The sequence below is a fragment of the Zingiber officinale genome, chromosome 1A (assembly GCF_018446385.1).
Source record: "Zingiber officinale cultivar Zhangliang chromosome 1A, Zo_v1.1, whole genome shotgun sequence".
Lineage (NCBI taxonomy): Eukaryota > Viridiplantae > Streptophyta > Magnoliopsida > Zingiberales > Zingiberaceae > Zingiber > Zingiber officinale.
The window spans coordinates 67,719,764-67,734,745 of record NC_055987.1 but is presented as its reverse complement, the minus strand read 5'-3'; the positions used below and the strand labels follow the sequence as shown (position 1 = coordinate 67,734,745).

General features: G+C 36.2%; 1 protein-coding gene across 2 annotated transcripts; it reads right to left on the bottom strand.

Annotated features, from left to right (window-relative positions):
• Positions 1-983: 983 nt before the first annotated feature.
• LOC122025925 (D-glycerate 3-kinase, chloroplastic-like) lies at positions 984-14,683 on the bottom strand. 2 transcript variants are annotated; one of them, XM_042584699.1, is made up of 12 exons: positions 14,432-14,683; positions 13,995-14,359; positions 13,751-13,830; positions 13,622-13,673; positions 13,495-13,536; positions 13,291-13,369; positions 13,146-13,177; positions 12,991-13,059; positions 12,823-12,897; positions 12,504-12,620; positions 12,309-12,359; positions 984-1,181 (listed from the first exon to the last, which is right to left on the bottom strand). In XM_042584699.1, exons 1-12 carry the CDS (start codon positions 14,559-14,561, stop codon positions 1,170-1,172), a joined length of 1,104 nt encoding a protein of 367 aa, XP_042440633.1. In that variant the 5' UTR covers positions 14,562-14,683; the 3' UTR covers positions 984-1,169. The 2 variants fall into 2 exon arrangements, with proteins under 2 accessions (XP_042440633.1, XP_042440632.1); XM_042584698.1 differs by lacking the exon at positions 984-1,181 and adding an exon at positions 2,145-2,455.
• Positions 14,684-14,982: the final 299 nt, after the last annotated feature.

Below are 14,982 nucleotides of genomic sequence, written 5' to 3'. Positions count from 1 at the left end.
CATGATCATCATTTTTGGAATTAATAACTATTACTGACCAAATGAATAACATTAACTGGATTAATGGTTATAGATGAAAAATGATAGTATTTATCCAGAGATCATGATGACGATCTATGTAGGTTTCTCTCCTCTCTAACACCTATAAATACCTAGGTACGAATACAAAATTGCCTCAGCCCACTGCACCTTAACTCCTTCGGCTACCGTGATTAACCTCTCTCGTGATAGCCTTGGGCAAGATCCACGGGGGCACTGGGGGCGAGCGTTATCGCCTTTTTACCCAACGAATATAAAATTGCCTCTCTAGCCCTCTATGGTATTCTCTTTAGTTTTTGGCTTCCATGACACCCTATAACATTAATAGGATTAATGGTTACTAGGTAGGGAGTAATGTCTAAAGATGGAAATGATTCATATAAAAAATGATTAATCAGGTTGGATAACATCAAGTCTAGAGTAATCGGTTTGATCCCACAAAAATTTTTCATCGGTCATCAGAATAAATCGGGAAGCACTCGCAGCGGGCAACCCAAGAGTCCAACATCCTTTAGGTGCGCGTGTCCCATTTGGTGGAAAAATTCTTATAAATTCATCATAGATGGGGCTCGAACCATGGATGTCTGAGTAACAATCTGAATATCCTGTCGCTGTACCATAGATCCATATGTGGCTTAAGATAGTGGTCATGATGATCTTCTCTCTCCTCACACCTATAAACACTTCGGATATAAATTTTGACCTCAAGAGCTGGCATAATTGATATTTGTATGTGATATTACTATAATATATCATGAAATTGATTTCCAACATGTATAAAATGCATCATTGGTCGCCTGGCCTCGTATAAAGCTCACTGTGTTAGGTGAATCTTTATGGTTTTACTTTCCTTTCAGATCGTATGAATATTGGAGAGGCCCGAGGTGAGGATTATCACATTATTATTACTACATTAGGCACAAATTTTGAGTCAACACTCTCTATCTCTGACAATTCTCTTTGGTTTTTTGCTTCTACCACTCCTAAGTGACTTGGGTATAGCCGCACCAACTCCAAGGCACCTTGTGCCAACGCCAATGCATCTGAGTTCTGGTCCCCCTAAATCCCCTGTTTGCAAATCTCGCACACGTACCGATCCGATTCCATCAACGTCCTCAGGGACACCACCTCTACTTCAGGACCTATTTTTTAATAAAAAAAAATAATTTAATTAATTAATCAACAATTAAACTCTCACAAACTGAATATAATTGATTAATTATTTTAGTATCAGGAGTGTTGTCAACCAGCGGCTCTTTTTCTCAGCAGCATTTTAGGATGGTAGAGTGGTGGCACCGCCCCCAGAGTGATTGCGGAAGGGCAGGGCAGTGGAGGACTAAACCGGTGGTCCGTTCAGTAAACTAATTTGCAATGTGCAAAGAAGGCGGAGCCCACACAATGGGGACAAATAGAAAGACACGGTGGCAAAGAAATAAAATGACATATAAATATCATGATCACTATTGCAATCTCTCTTGCAATAAATGGTCCATAGTCGAGTTTGTCTTTCTTAACTTACCTTACCAGATTCATATGAATAAATTGATTCATCTTATTTTAATATTATTTACCACCACCACTGAATAAGTTTTTTCAACAATGAAACATGGAAAGATAATACTTCATATTTTAAAATAAATAAAATAGTGGATGACTTTTAAGATTATTTGACACACTATATTAGAAACAAGATTTATCTAAAGATATATATGTAAATTATATTATAGATAAATTTTATATTTCAAAACCTCATAAGACAATTTGGTTGAACCATATATAATGTAATGACTTTTTATTATAAAAAATATATAATTTATTATATTAAATTCAAGTTCAACCCAACTCTAATTCCTAAATTCTGTCATCCAACTCAATAACAGATTACCGCATCAGCAATCTCCATCATTTAGATATCATTTTTCCTACTCTTCCCCATTCCTTCAATTCAAATAATCGTAGATTGTGACTTAGTCTCTATCTATACATCCCCTTTACTCGCTCTCATACCATTCATTCCAAACTCTATTAAATTGTAATGCCTCTTAACGTTTGTGTATGAATTTACATGACTGCTATGTTTTCTATTTGTATAGAAGAGAGAGTCATCGTTGAATTATAATGTAAATACCCAACTAAAAGGTTGTGGATGCTCAAGTGTACAATTGTAGATTGTGATGATCCTTTTCTTTATCTCTTGAATACAAATTATTATTTTACAAGGGGCAGGGTAACGTAGGGGGAAAAGTCACTTGGAAATAGGATTTTGAGGTTGTCAGTCTGCAGAGATTGGATTCCTCTCCTCGTCGATCTCAATAACTAAAAGGCGATCTGGATCGAGGCCCTTCGGTCCCTGAGCGTAGAGTGTCGGGAGATAGGCCTTATATGCTGGTAGATAACGGGATACGAAGTCGAAAACCTGCAAGCATTTTTCATGTCCTGGTATTTTAATAATAACCAAAGAGCGATTTGATATGCAAAATAATAAATACTGTGAAAACACTCGGTGAACGAAAGATTACAGCAGCCTAAAACTGATTGGAAAGGGAAGGTTCACAAAAAAAGAAATGAAATTTTTATATAGCCAACAAATCTTAATTAACGCATGTCTCTGCATTATATTTTATGGAAGATCAATATGATTGTAGAACTGCAAAAGCTGATGATGCAAAACAAAAAAATTGAAAATCCATGCATAGTATGAATGAGCATCCAAATCATTAGACAACAGGATGTGATGCTGAATTACCTTCAGTTGCACATGCCAAGATTTTGCCTCCTGATTCTGTATCACCTATGCTTTCAGCCTCTTTTCAAATTCTTATTTTATTCCTAATTGACTTGCAAATTCCCTATTTGTCACATTTGCATATATTTTGGTTTTAGTAAAATCACCCTATCAAATGATGAACCCCGCCCATAACGACTAGTCATGGCTGGTCCCAAGCCCGGATAAAGGGAGAGAATTATGTTAGATTGTCAACTAGCGTTAAAATTATGACAAATATTCAATGAATGAACCTATTAAACTATTGTACTAATGCTAGATTGTTCCCCGAAAGGACTACGTTGTAGGATCCGAAATTCTCGGCAAAGACTGCTACATATCCAGAACTCAAGTGTACTGCTAAATATACAAGAGTTTCAGGATCCGATTGTAACGTATAAGCAAGCACCGCTACATCTCAACTTGGGTGTAATGTTAAATAGATAAAAGTTCTCACATCATATGTTGGATAAGAACAAATATGATAGGAAAACTAATTATTTAAGATTTGGAACATAGAACATAGGAACCCTCACTGTAAATCAATAGAGGTAGTAGATACGATGATTAGAAAAAGAATTAGTATTTTATATGTACAAGAGATAACATGGGCAAAAAGGCAAAAGATGATAGAGAACTCTAATTTTAAGTTATGGTACATTGGAAAAAGTAAAGCAAGAAATGAAATGGGTATTATTGGAGATAGTTTGTTAAAGGATGAAGTTGTACAAGTAGTTAAAAAAAAAAGGATAAAATTATAGCCTTAAGATAATAGTGACGAAAGAAACTATGAACATAATTAACGTATATGCACCTCAAGTAGGATTAGATAAAGCTACTAAATCAAGGTTTTAGGACGACTTAGATGAAATATTATAAAATATTCCACCAAATGAAATGATTTTAATAGGAGGTGATCTAAATGAACATGTCGGAGTGAAAAATGAGAAGTATAAGGGGGTACTTGGAAGTTATGGGTTTGAAACGAGAAATGAGAAAGGGAAAAATTATATTAGATTTTTGGCAACAGGAGACATGGGTACCGTGTCTCGCATTGGGATGCCGTGACTCGCATTATTCAATATATCAAGGGTGCACCAGGAAAGGGTCTTTTATATGAAGACAAAGGACATACTCAAGTTGTGGGGTATTCTGATGCAGATTGGACATGAACTTCCTCTGATAGAAGATCTACTTCTGAGTTCTGTATTTTTGTCGGAGGTAACCTTGTTTCTTAGAAAAGCAAAAAGCAGAATATTGTAGCAAGGTCCAGTGCAGAGGCAGAATATTGAACTATGACTATAGCTAGTCAAGAACTTATATGGCTAAAACAGTTGCTTCAGGAACTAAGGTTTGGAAAGGTTACACAAATGTCACTCATATGTGACAACCAGGACGCCATACATATTGTCTCAAATCTAGTTTTCCATGAGAGGACAAAGCATATTGAAGTTGACTGTCACTTTATCAGAGAGAAAGTCATATCTGGAGAAATATCTACTAGTTTTGTCAATTCATATGATCAACTAGCAGATATATTCACTAAGTCACTGAGAGGTCCCCGAATTGATTACATATGTAACAAGCTTGGTGCATATGATCTATATTCTCCAGCTTGAGGGGGAGTGTTAGAATATGTCATATATTTATAGGGGTAATTCTATAATTATGTAACATACATCTTTTCTATAAAAAGCCTAACCCGTGGTATCCAATACATGGGGTTTTATTTTAACAGTCTCAAAAGGGGTCACTAACAGAGCATGAAAATGGAGGATACCCCCTCTAAATCCATATCACTTACGGTGCTTTATTTAAAAAAATGTGTTTAACACTAATTTAAGAAAATAGAAGTTATTTTACAATGTAGGAAACAGAGTTCCTCTTGTTAGCTTCCAGAGTTCATCATCTCTCCTAAACCTCAGAGGATGACCTAAGGTCTGAAGATCGAACTCCCTATCCATCAGTGACCTTAAAGGTTTGCCTGAGGTCTCGAGATAGAGTTTTATCACTCCAAAACCTCAGAGGTTCCCCGAGGCCATGGGATCAAGTTCTCTTTTCTCTTCCAGATCTTGATGGTTCACCCAAAATCTCAAAATCATGTTTTAGTCCTATCTCTCCTAGACCTCAGAGGTCCAACTGAGGTATTTATGTCTCCTTCCCTTATCTCTCCCCGATCTCAGAGGTTCACCAAAGATCTCAGAATAGAGTTGGAGTTCCATCTCTTCCGGACCTCAGAGATTTGTCTAAGATCTCGGGGTCAAGTTCTATTATCTCTCAGGCCTGAAAGATTTGCCTAAGGTCATGAAACTGAGCTCCAATATCTGTCCCAATAATAAAGGAAAAGTCTCAGAATCAAGCTCCTTTATCTCTCCACCAAACCAAAAGTTCGCCCAAGGTTTCAAGATCGAGTTCCAATTACATCTCTTTTTGACCACAAAGGTCCACTCATGGTCTTGATATAAAGCTTTATTATCTCTCTCAGATCTTAAAGCTCCACCCAAGGTCTCAGGATCAAGCTCCCTTATCTCTCTTGTCTTTAGAGGTTTATCCAAGGTCTCCAAACTGAGTTCGAGTTCCATCTCTCCTAGACCTCAAACATTCGCACAAGGTCTCTAGATTGAGCACCCTTATCACTCTCAACCTCAGAGATCCACACAAGTTATTAAGATTGAGTTTGAGATCTCTCCCTTCTAGACCTCAAAGGCCCAAAGCCTCAATATCGAGTTCTCTTATCTCTCCACGACCTCAAAGATTTCACCCAATATCTCAGGATCGAGATTTGTCTCCCAAACCTAAACCTCAAATGTTTGCTCAATACCTCAGCATCAAAACTCTCTTATCTCCCTAACCTCACCAACCTCAGATTAAGCATCCCCTCTGTCAATCTAATGCAACTACTATTAGATATTACATGATGGTTAAGCAAAGCCACGAAGGAAAATTCAAATTTACGAGTGCTTAAATAAAAGTTAAGGACAACTAAATTTGAAATTAATGGCACCCAAGTCAATGCTTAAGTGGGAATCTAAAATCAATAATACCACTTAGACTGATCAACAAACATCTGATTAAGATGGGACTTGACTGTATACCTCAACTTGGCCTTTGAGGGGGCTAGTGATGCCCCATGATTATGACCATTCTCCACGTCTACATGGTTCTACCCTAGGGCAACATATCACTTACACATATAAAGACCTAGGATCAAAAGACCAACTTCTCCTAGGAGGTCAATAGGTCAACTGATGGAACTAAGCCTTTATATCATGTTCGGACTTTCTGCTGGACCATTAATTTTCGCAAATGCAACAACATAGAAGTCCTCAGAAGATTAAGCATCCCCTTTGTCAATCTGACACAACTACTATCAGACATTACATGATGGTTAAGCAAAGCCACGGAGGAAAATTCAAGATTATGAGTGCTTAAATCAACGTTAAAGGCACCTAAATTTGAAATTAATGGCACCCAAGTCAATGCTTAAGTGGGCATCTAAATTCAATAATACCACTTAGGCGAATCAATATACATGCAGTTAAGATGGATACCACTTGACTTGACTGTATACCTCAACTCGACTTTAAGGGGGCTAGTGATGCCCCGTGATTATGATCATGCATAGGTCAATAAGCTATGTCTACGAGGTCCTACTCTAGGTCAACATATCGATTATATAAAAACCTAGGACCAAAAGACCGACTTCTCCTAGAGGTTCATAGGTCAACTGGCCTAGGTCAGTATGTCGACACTTATGAATATCTAGATGAAGTCTCCAAGTTATACTAAGGACTAGTTCAGTCCAACTCCCTACTCAGAACCTAGTTTCAAAGTTCTCTATACAACTCAATCTCTCGAGCTCTCCAGCCTACTCAATCTCCTAAGAATCTCATCCGCGCATTCTCCCAAGCTCTCCATTTGATGTTTTTTTCCCAAAGCCTTCCATCGAGTTCTCTGTTTAGTAACAGTCCAAGGTAAACATGGCCCACGGTCTTAGCAACGGTCTTTCCATTCTATGATTGTCATATCTAGCCAGTAATAGGCAAGCAACTATAGCCACCATAATTAAATGAAACATTAAATCAGAATCGATAACGGAAACAACTAAAATAATGGCAGAATGGCTTCTCTTTTTCCAAAGATTGTGGTGATCTTCATAAGTTTCTCTCTCCCCTCGTACCAATAAATACTCAGGTATGTGCATAGGAATCTCTTCTTCTCATAATTTCTACTCTGCTTTCACTTGTACTACAGCCAAGGGACTTAAGTATCTAACTCACAATTTCGACTCTGCTTTCACTTGTACCACACCCAAGAAACTTTATCGAAAGGGCATTGCTAAACAACTATAACCCTCTCTAACATTTGCTCTAATGTACACAAGTCAAGCACGTCGTCCAAATCGGATGGTGCTGTGCAAGTTGGAGTGCATCCCCACCTCAGCATCCACCTTAACAACAGATCCCCACATTATCACTATCACCTCGACACCAAACTCGTTAGCATATTTTCGTATTATCAATGCACTTATACGTCAAATACGTTTAGGTGAATTATAGTTTTTATATTAAATATTTTTATATATTCCTTTTTGTGATGCAACTTCGCCATTAGAGAATAAACTTCATCATGATCAGCCCTAACCTAGATAAAGGAGAGTTGCATTAGATTACTAGCAGCGTAAAATATAGACAATATTATGTATAGATCCATCAAACTATTGCACTACTATTAGATTGTTCCATGGAAATAATTACAAGGTCCGTCCGACTATAACGTCTCAGTAAAAGAACTTGAATGTAGCATCAAATATGCAAGAATTCTTGCACTTTAGGTTGGAAAAACATTATAGGAATATGAATTGACTTAGATTTGGAACATAAAACGTAAGAATACTTACTAACAAATCAATAGAGGAAGTAATATGATGATTAGAAGAAGAATTAATATTATGTTTATAAGAGATAAAATTGATAGGAAAAAGACAAAGATGACAAAAAAAAACTAAGTTTTAATTTACCTAACACATGAAAAAGTAAAAAGAAATAAAAGAGATATTGTTGTAGATAGTTTATTTAGACACAAATTAATAGTAGTTACGAAAAGAGATAGGATTGTAGCTTTCAAGATAGTGGTGGCACACGAACTATTAATATAATTAATATATATGTACCTCAAGTAGGATTAGATGATGTCGTCAAACATAAGTTTTGAGAAGACCTAGATAAGCTAGTAAAAAAAATTATATATAAGATGCATAATTAATAATCATAGTTTTGAAATAAAAAATTATATTGGATTTTATGATAACATATAAATTTGTAATAACTTAATATATTTTTCAAAAACGAGAGAAGTACCTAATTATGTTTAAAGTGAGAACAACAAGTTTCAAATTTACCTTCTTATGGTCAAGAAAAGGGATAGAAAATTTATAAAATTACAAGATCATCCCTAAAGAAAACTAACCCTTAACAGATATTTTTGGTATTATATATGTGCCCCAAATAAAGTATGAAGAAAAATGTGCATAGCTTATAGGAACATATGATGGAAGTTAAAGAATAGAAAACAAAATAACTTTAAGGGGAGGATATGAGCACAAGGATTAGAAGAAATATATACCGATTCAAATACGGCATAGGATTAGATGACATCAAATTTAAAAATGGTGACCAAAAAAATACACAATGAGTCAAGAGGATGGTCACCACCAAATCAAGAAATTTGATGGTAAAATGAGAAAGTATAAGAAAAAGTGAAAAAAAAAATGAACTACTTATGAGTTATTGTACATAATGAAGAAAACTTTAAAAAGTATATAGTAATTAAGAAGAGACTAAGAAAGTACTCGATGAAGTCAACAATAAAGCTTACTAATGCTTATATCAACAACTTAACACAAAAGAAAGTGAAAGGGGCATCTATAGGATAGCTTAAGTGAGAGAAAAAAATAAAAGATCTTACCCAAGATGAATCTTATTGGGTAATAATAAAAGGTGAGGAAATAAAAGAGCAATGAAAAAGATATTTTCATTAACTTTTTAATAAAGAATTAAATGATCAACTTAACTTACGAAATTTTAGATTAGAGATATATAGAAATTTAAATTTTTATTACAAAATTCAAATTCTAGAAGTAGAATAAAAGTTAAATGAGATGCAAAATGAAAAAGTGATTACACTAAATGATATTCTAATATAACGGATAAAATAGTTGATTAATAATGGGTAAGTACTCTATTAGTCTCTCATATAGAAATAAAGAAAATGTACAAAATTGTGTGAATTATAAAGACATTAAACTTATAGATCATACAATTAAATTTTGGCGGCAAAGAGTAATAGGACAAATATTAAAAAGGAAGACTAAGGTAACCAAAAATTAATTTGGATTTATGCTTGAAAGATTAACGATAGAAGTTATACATCTCTATACACACTTGACAACTAATTAAAAAATATCGGAAAAAGATGTAAAATTTACATATGATATTCATTAACTTAAAAAAAAATTTAGCAGAGTCAAAATTATGTGGTGAACTTTAGATAAGAAAGGTGTTAATGTAATATATATTGAGATAATTAAGGATATGTATGAAGATATAATAATAAAAGTAAATATGCAAGACAATTAACTGAAGCATTTCATATAAAAATAAGGTTATAACCAAGATCAACTTTAAGTTCATATCTTTTTATATTAGTCAAGGGTAAAGTCATTAGATAGAGACACATCTAAGACACATTAAAATGGTTCGTGTTATTTGCGAATAACATTATTTTGGTCGATGAAACATGTGAAGAAATAAATTTTAAAAAAAAAATTAGGCTTAGTAAAATAAAAACAGAATATATAGAATCTAAGTTTAGTGGTATTGGACATAGTAAGGCAATTGTTAAGATAGTAGATGACAAAGAAATATAAGTAGGATGGTTGAAATGGAAAAGAGTATCAAATGTTCTTTGTGATCATATGGTATCTCCAAAACTTAAAGAGATGTTTTACAAAACAACAATTAAACAATACTAGGCTATGAAGTGAGAACACGAACAGAAAATGAGAATCACAAAGATGACGATCTTAAGGTAGATTCGTGAGCATATGAGGATGGACAAATAACTAATAAGAACATTCGAGAGACAATTAACTTGGCATTTATTGAGAAAACCTCTGAAAGATGCATTTAAGATTATATGGATATATATGTAGTGCCAATAAATGTCTCAGTTAGTCAATGTGAGGCCAAAACAAATACGCACATTAATCAAGAAAGGAGACCAAAATAGACTTGGTTAATAATGATAAAATAGGATAAAACTCATTTAAATTATATAGTTAAGGATATAGTGTAGGATCGAAAAGCATTAGAGGGGTGAATAGCACTCCTGACTTTTTCACGTTTTCGTAACACAGTCGAGAGTACACAACGGAAAGAAAAGAGTTAAGCGAAGAACAAATAAGACAATAACTAACACGTTTTTACTTGATTTGGAGCTTGTGATAACTCCTACTCCAAGGCTCATGATCGTCGATCGCTTTCGTTGAACAATTCACTAATAGCTCAAAGAATTACAAAAGAGATCTTATTATGGAACCAGAGCGGAAGACCCGAACAAATGCAAGCGGAATCGAAGCAGAAGACCGGGGCCGAAAAGTCAACAAAATGTTGACTTTTCAATCCGAGAGCACGGACCCCAAGGAGAGCCCGGGGGTGCCTTGTTTCGGCATGATCTAGGCGCTTGGAACTAATTCAGGCGCCCGGGCCAGAAAAACTATCCAAACGCAACGTGGCGCATCCCGTTCCGACGGAAATAAAAGTTTATCCCCTCCAAGCGCGTGAAACCCTTCTAAGAATCCGACCAGGGCTATAAATACAGCTCTGGTCCCAGAAGGTCAGAACAACACTTGTAATTAATTCCTCTTTAGTTTTGCTCTGTAATTACATGCTTCAACGGCTATAAGAGACTTCTCTGCCTGAAGGAGATTGTTTAGTGAGCTTCAACTTCCTTAGATTAGCAATCCCTTGATTGCAAACCAAGTAACCCTTTTGTGCCATTTTTTTTTCAGTCTCTTTTTTTTTTTAGGCAAGTGTTAGACTAATAAAGTTATAAAGTTCGACAAGGATTTTGTGTTTTTTTACTGTGCAAGCTATTCGCCCCTCTAGTCGGTCGCCAAGGGACCAACACATTGTCCATCTTCGGGCGCCCGAACCCGTCCGGGCACATGTTAATCAATAAACTTGCGTCATCTCAGCTCCTACTAGTCGATCGTTCGGTTCCTTCCCGAGTGCCTGGACCTCCGAGCGCCCTAACCTTCAGGCACCTGGACTGGGTGCGGGTGCCTGGAGCCCTTTTTCCAGCCACATAATTTCCTGCATCGCAAGGTTAGCATAACAAACAATAATATGGAAATAAAATATTTGACAGTAACTGTCTGGTTCTAACTTTCTTATTTCCCATGAAACCCTAAATCGACGTCTATTGTTCTCTCAACAGAGGGCGCGTCCTCACCTGCCTCTCAAGAGAGTTTACCTCATGTCAAACTGGTCTTCCAGACCGTTTCAACTTTTGCTCAGCATCGGAGACTTCAGGACTTTCCCCTAGACGTCCGATACCCGACTCGTCCAATCTTTCGGCTAGTGTCCACAACTTCCAGGACTTTCACCTACTGTCCTCGACCAGTAAGATTTTTCGCCTGATATCCTCAACTTGCTAAGACTTTTGCCCAATCCCTCGGACCAAGACTTCCTTGCCTAGCCGCAACCAGCTTTCCACCTGCCTAGTATTCACTAGGACTTTTATCTTGTCTAAGTTCACTTAGGACTTTCCTACACACTCAGTCAAACTTATTAGAACGACAATAACACTTAACTTTGAGTCTTTGCCATTATCAAAACTTGGATTCGATCATCTGGTGCTTCCTGCACCAATATATAATAAAGGATTGAACGCAATATGTAAGATAATCCATACAAATTACCCCACTTAGTAGTATAAAGGTTTAATTGTTATTATTGTTTATTCTTTTTTGTGATGCAAAATATCCACAAATATAGAAATTAATTAAATTGTAACCATAAACTATGTTAATTTTTACTAAAATGCATTTATTTAGATCTTTTTTATTTTATTTGCATTAGTTTTTTTTTGTTATATTTGAATGTTAGTTATACTTGCATGTTGAGACACAATGATAGTTTTCTCTGAAACTTATTATTATTTATAATTCATTATCACTCATATGCATAAACATCAATTTAATGCTAAATAACTATTCCAACAAAAAGCTTTTTGTCACCATGAATGCTCAATAATTTTTTCAGCCTAACACTCAAACCATATTGATTCTTTTTTCAACTCTAGTCATTATGTTCTAGCAATAATAAAATAACATGATTATCAAAAAGATATTTATACTTTTTAAAAGCATTTGCTATTTTGCTCAAAGTGTTTTGGTTAAGTAGTGGAACAAGAAAACAAAACCAAGAGAAGGATGACTCACCTCTTCATCAGACATGCCTGATTTCCCATCTTCCTTCATGGCCACCTCTGCCTAAAATCCACAAGAAAGAAGAGAATTAAAGATCTAATATGAAAACAAGAATACTAAAGTAACTAGACTGAAATATGTAAGATAAAGAGATTAGACCATATTAAACAATATGAGCAGTTTTTTCTTTTATCAGAATGTAGTAACCTGTAGTCGCCACTGGTATACACAATTGGGGTCCTTAATCTTGATGATGATCCAAGCTTCAACAAACTTGTCCCATGCATCATAGTAAGCTTTGAGGTTTTCATTTACCACTTGGAGCTAAAAACCAGCAGTTTCAAATTAATAAATAGCAAAAGAAGAAGCAAATCACATTCTTTCTTAGTTGTTTGAGGTCTCCCCTCTTATCACTGTATTAATCTCAAAATGTTGTTTTTGGCCCTTGGCTTGACCATGAAAAAAAGACAATAAGAAAGAGAAAAATAAATAAATAGAATGCAAGTGCATTCACTAAAGAACTTGCCTGTGGATCAACTGCATTTACTACATCATTTGGAAGTGGTTTGAATCCAAGCATCCAACCTTCAAATAGAATGACCTAGAGGAAAAGAAAAACAAAAATAAGTAACTTCACATCATTATATCTAGGATGGAGCAAGTATTAAATGTTTCGGAATTTAAGAAAGTATACTTCTAAAGGCCCTTCCACCTCAGGCCATGTTGAAGGGTCAGCCCTATCACCCCTCCCTCCATAAGCTGACTATGTGAATAAAGTACTGCAATGGTAATTAACATATAGAAAAATGGAAAATATTAAAAAGGAGTAAATTAAGATGATAAGTGTACCTTGTCATACCGTGGTAGTTTCATCTTTGTACCTGAATAGTTATTCAACAAGCACAACTTTTATATAATGGAACTGATAACAGTTTGCTCAGATCTATATCAGATAATAGAATCCCTACAGATGCATTTAGTAATAGAACAATACCATTCTTTGTCAATTTCTTTAAGGATGTAAGAGTATCAATGGAGAATTGGATGTCATGGCTTCCTGCATTCCCACGGAACTGAAAAAAAAATGTTAAATGATCACTTCACCATGTAGCATCTAAAAACTTGAAAGGGAGACCATGATTGCACGCAAGATTGAATATGCAGTCCAATATGGGGGATAACGACCCTTTTTGAGCACCTCTAATAGAGCATTGCTGGGATTTTGATTCCTTAGTTTTGCCTAAATATACAACTAATAATCAGTTGTGAAAGTGAGGACGAGAAAGAAGGATAGGAGAGTACATACAAAATGTCGGTATGTGTACCTGCTCCTCAGCAGTCAGATAGAAGTCATCAATTGATAAAGTTGCAGATCTCCTGCATTCCATTAGAACTTGCTTCAATTAACAAAGTATAGGTTGCAAGTGTAAATGAATTTAAGGACAGTGGCATACTTCCCAGATTTCCGAAAAAGGTAATCGAGTGCAAAAACAAGGGTAGTTTTTCCACTGCCTTGAGGAGCACTGACGCCAATCTGCAAAGGAACAAAAAAAACTGAGAAATTGTGCACCCATAAAAGACAAAGAAACAGAAGACAACACACAAATAAGTGTATTTTCTTTCTAACAGTTATGTTTAATGCTGGATAAAGTACGTCTCTAATATTAGTGAAGAATGGAGTGACGATTTGCGGTATACCACGAGTGGAGGGACATCGACGTCATCGCCGAACGTGAGTCGGTGGCTCTTGAGCTGTTCTTGGCACCAAAGGAACACCGGCACATAGTAGTGGTAGATCCTGGCTCTCTCGGGAGGCGATAGGCTGAGGTCATCGAATCGGAACAATTGGCAAAGGTGCATCCCGGGTGTGATCCAGTTGTCGATGGACTCTGCCACCGTCTCAGCAGTGAAGCCTAATTGCTTCATCAGAGGACCTGCGCATATAAAGTCGAAGAGGTCACTGAAAGAGGAGACGAGCGTAGGAGATGCTGGTAATGTGGAGCGCAAAGCCGTTCCTCCCCGCACAGTGAGTGCTAGACAACCACCGATGAATGATGGAAAACCTGCATGAGAAAGAGGGGATAATATGTTGAAAGGATCAGATGACGAGAAGTTGAAATAGATTTGATGCAAACCTGAGAGAGAAGGTTGGGGAAATCGAAGACGCGATGATTTGAAGGTAATAATGGCCTGAGAGGAAAGGAAAGGTGCTAGTGGAGGCGGCGAAGGGGAAGGGCGATGAGAGATGGCGGTGAGAAGGCCCATGGTTGCCACTGCCACACCACAAGGAAAGGAAGGGGACGATGAGAGGCTGCTTGCCTTGCCACCGCTCTATCCGAATCGCCAAACTGTGCTCCTCATCTCATCTGTTTTGTTTTTGCCTTCTTTGGAATATATTACGGCTAACAAGGTGCACATCATTGTCAACGAGCCAAATCCTTCCCTTCGATGATGGCTTTTATTGTTCAAAAAGGCAAAGCGTTCGCTCAGTGCCCGGTTAATCGGTTCCACGATCAATACTGCAGAAATAAATATGTGAGGGTGTTTTTTTAATCTTCAGTATTTTGTCCAAGATTGACCTCGTTCGATGATGGCTATTTCATTTTATATCTGTAGAATCGATATTAAGAAATCATTAATTAATGTAACCGATTTATATTAGTTATAATTTTATTACAAAATCTTT

What these genes read in the sequence shown, in the direction of transcription:
- LOC122025925 (XM_042584698.1), bottom strand. Translation starts at nt 14,561, where the DNA reads ATGGGCCTTCTCACCGCCATCTCTCATCGCCCTTCCCCTTCGCCGCCT. An exon ending in TCGATGTCCCTCCACTCGTG is followed by an intron (nt 13,831 to 13,994) that starts GTATACCGCAAA and finishes GTTCCTTTGCAG; the next exon opens with ATTGGCGTCAGTGCTCCTCA. An exon ending in TATACCAGTGGCGACTACAG is followed by an intron (nt 12,360 to 12,503) that starts GTTACTACATTC and finishes TGTGGATTTTAG; the next exon opens with GCAGAGGTGGCCATGAAGGA.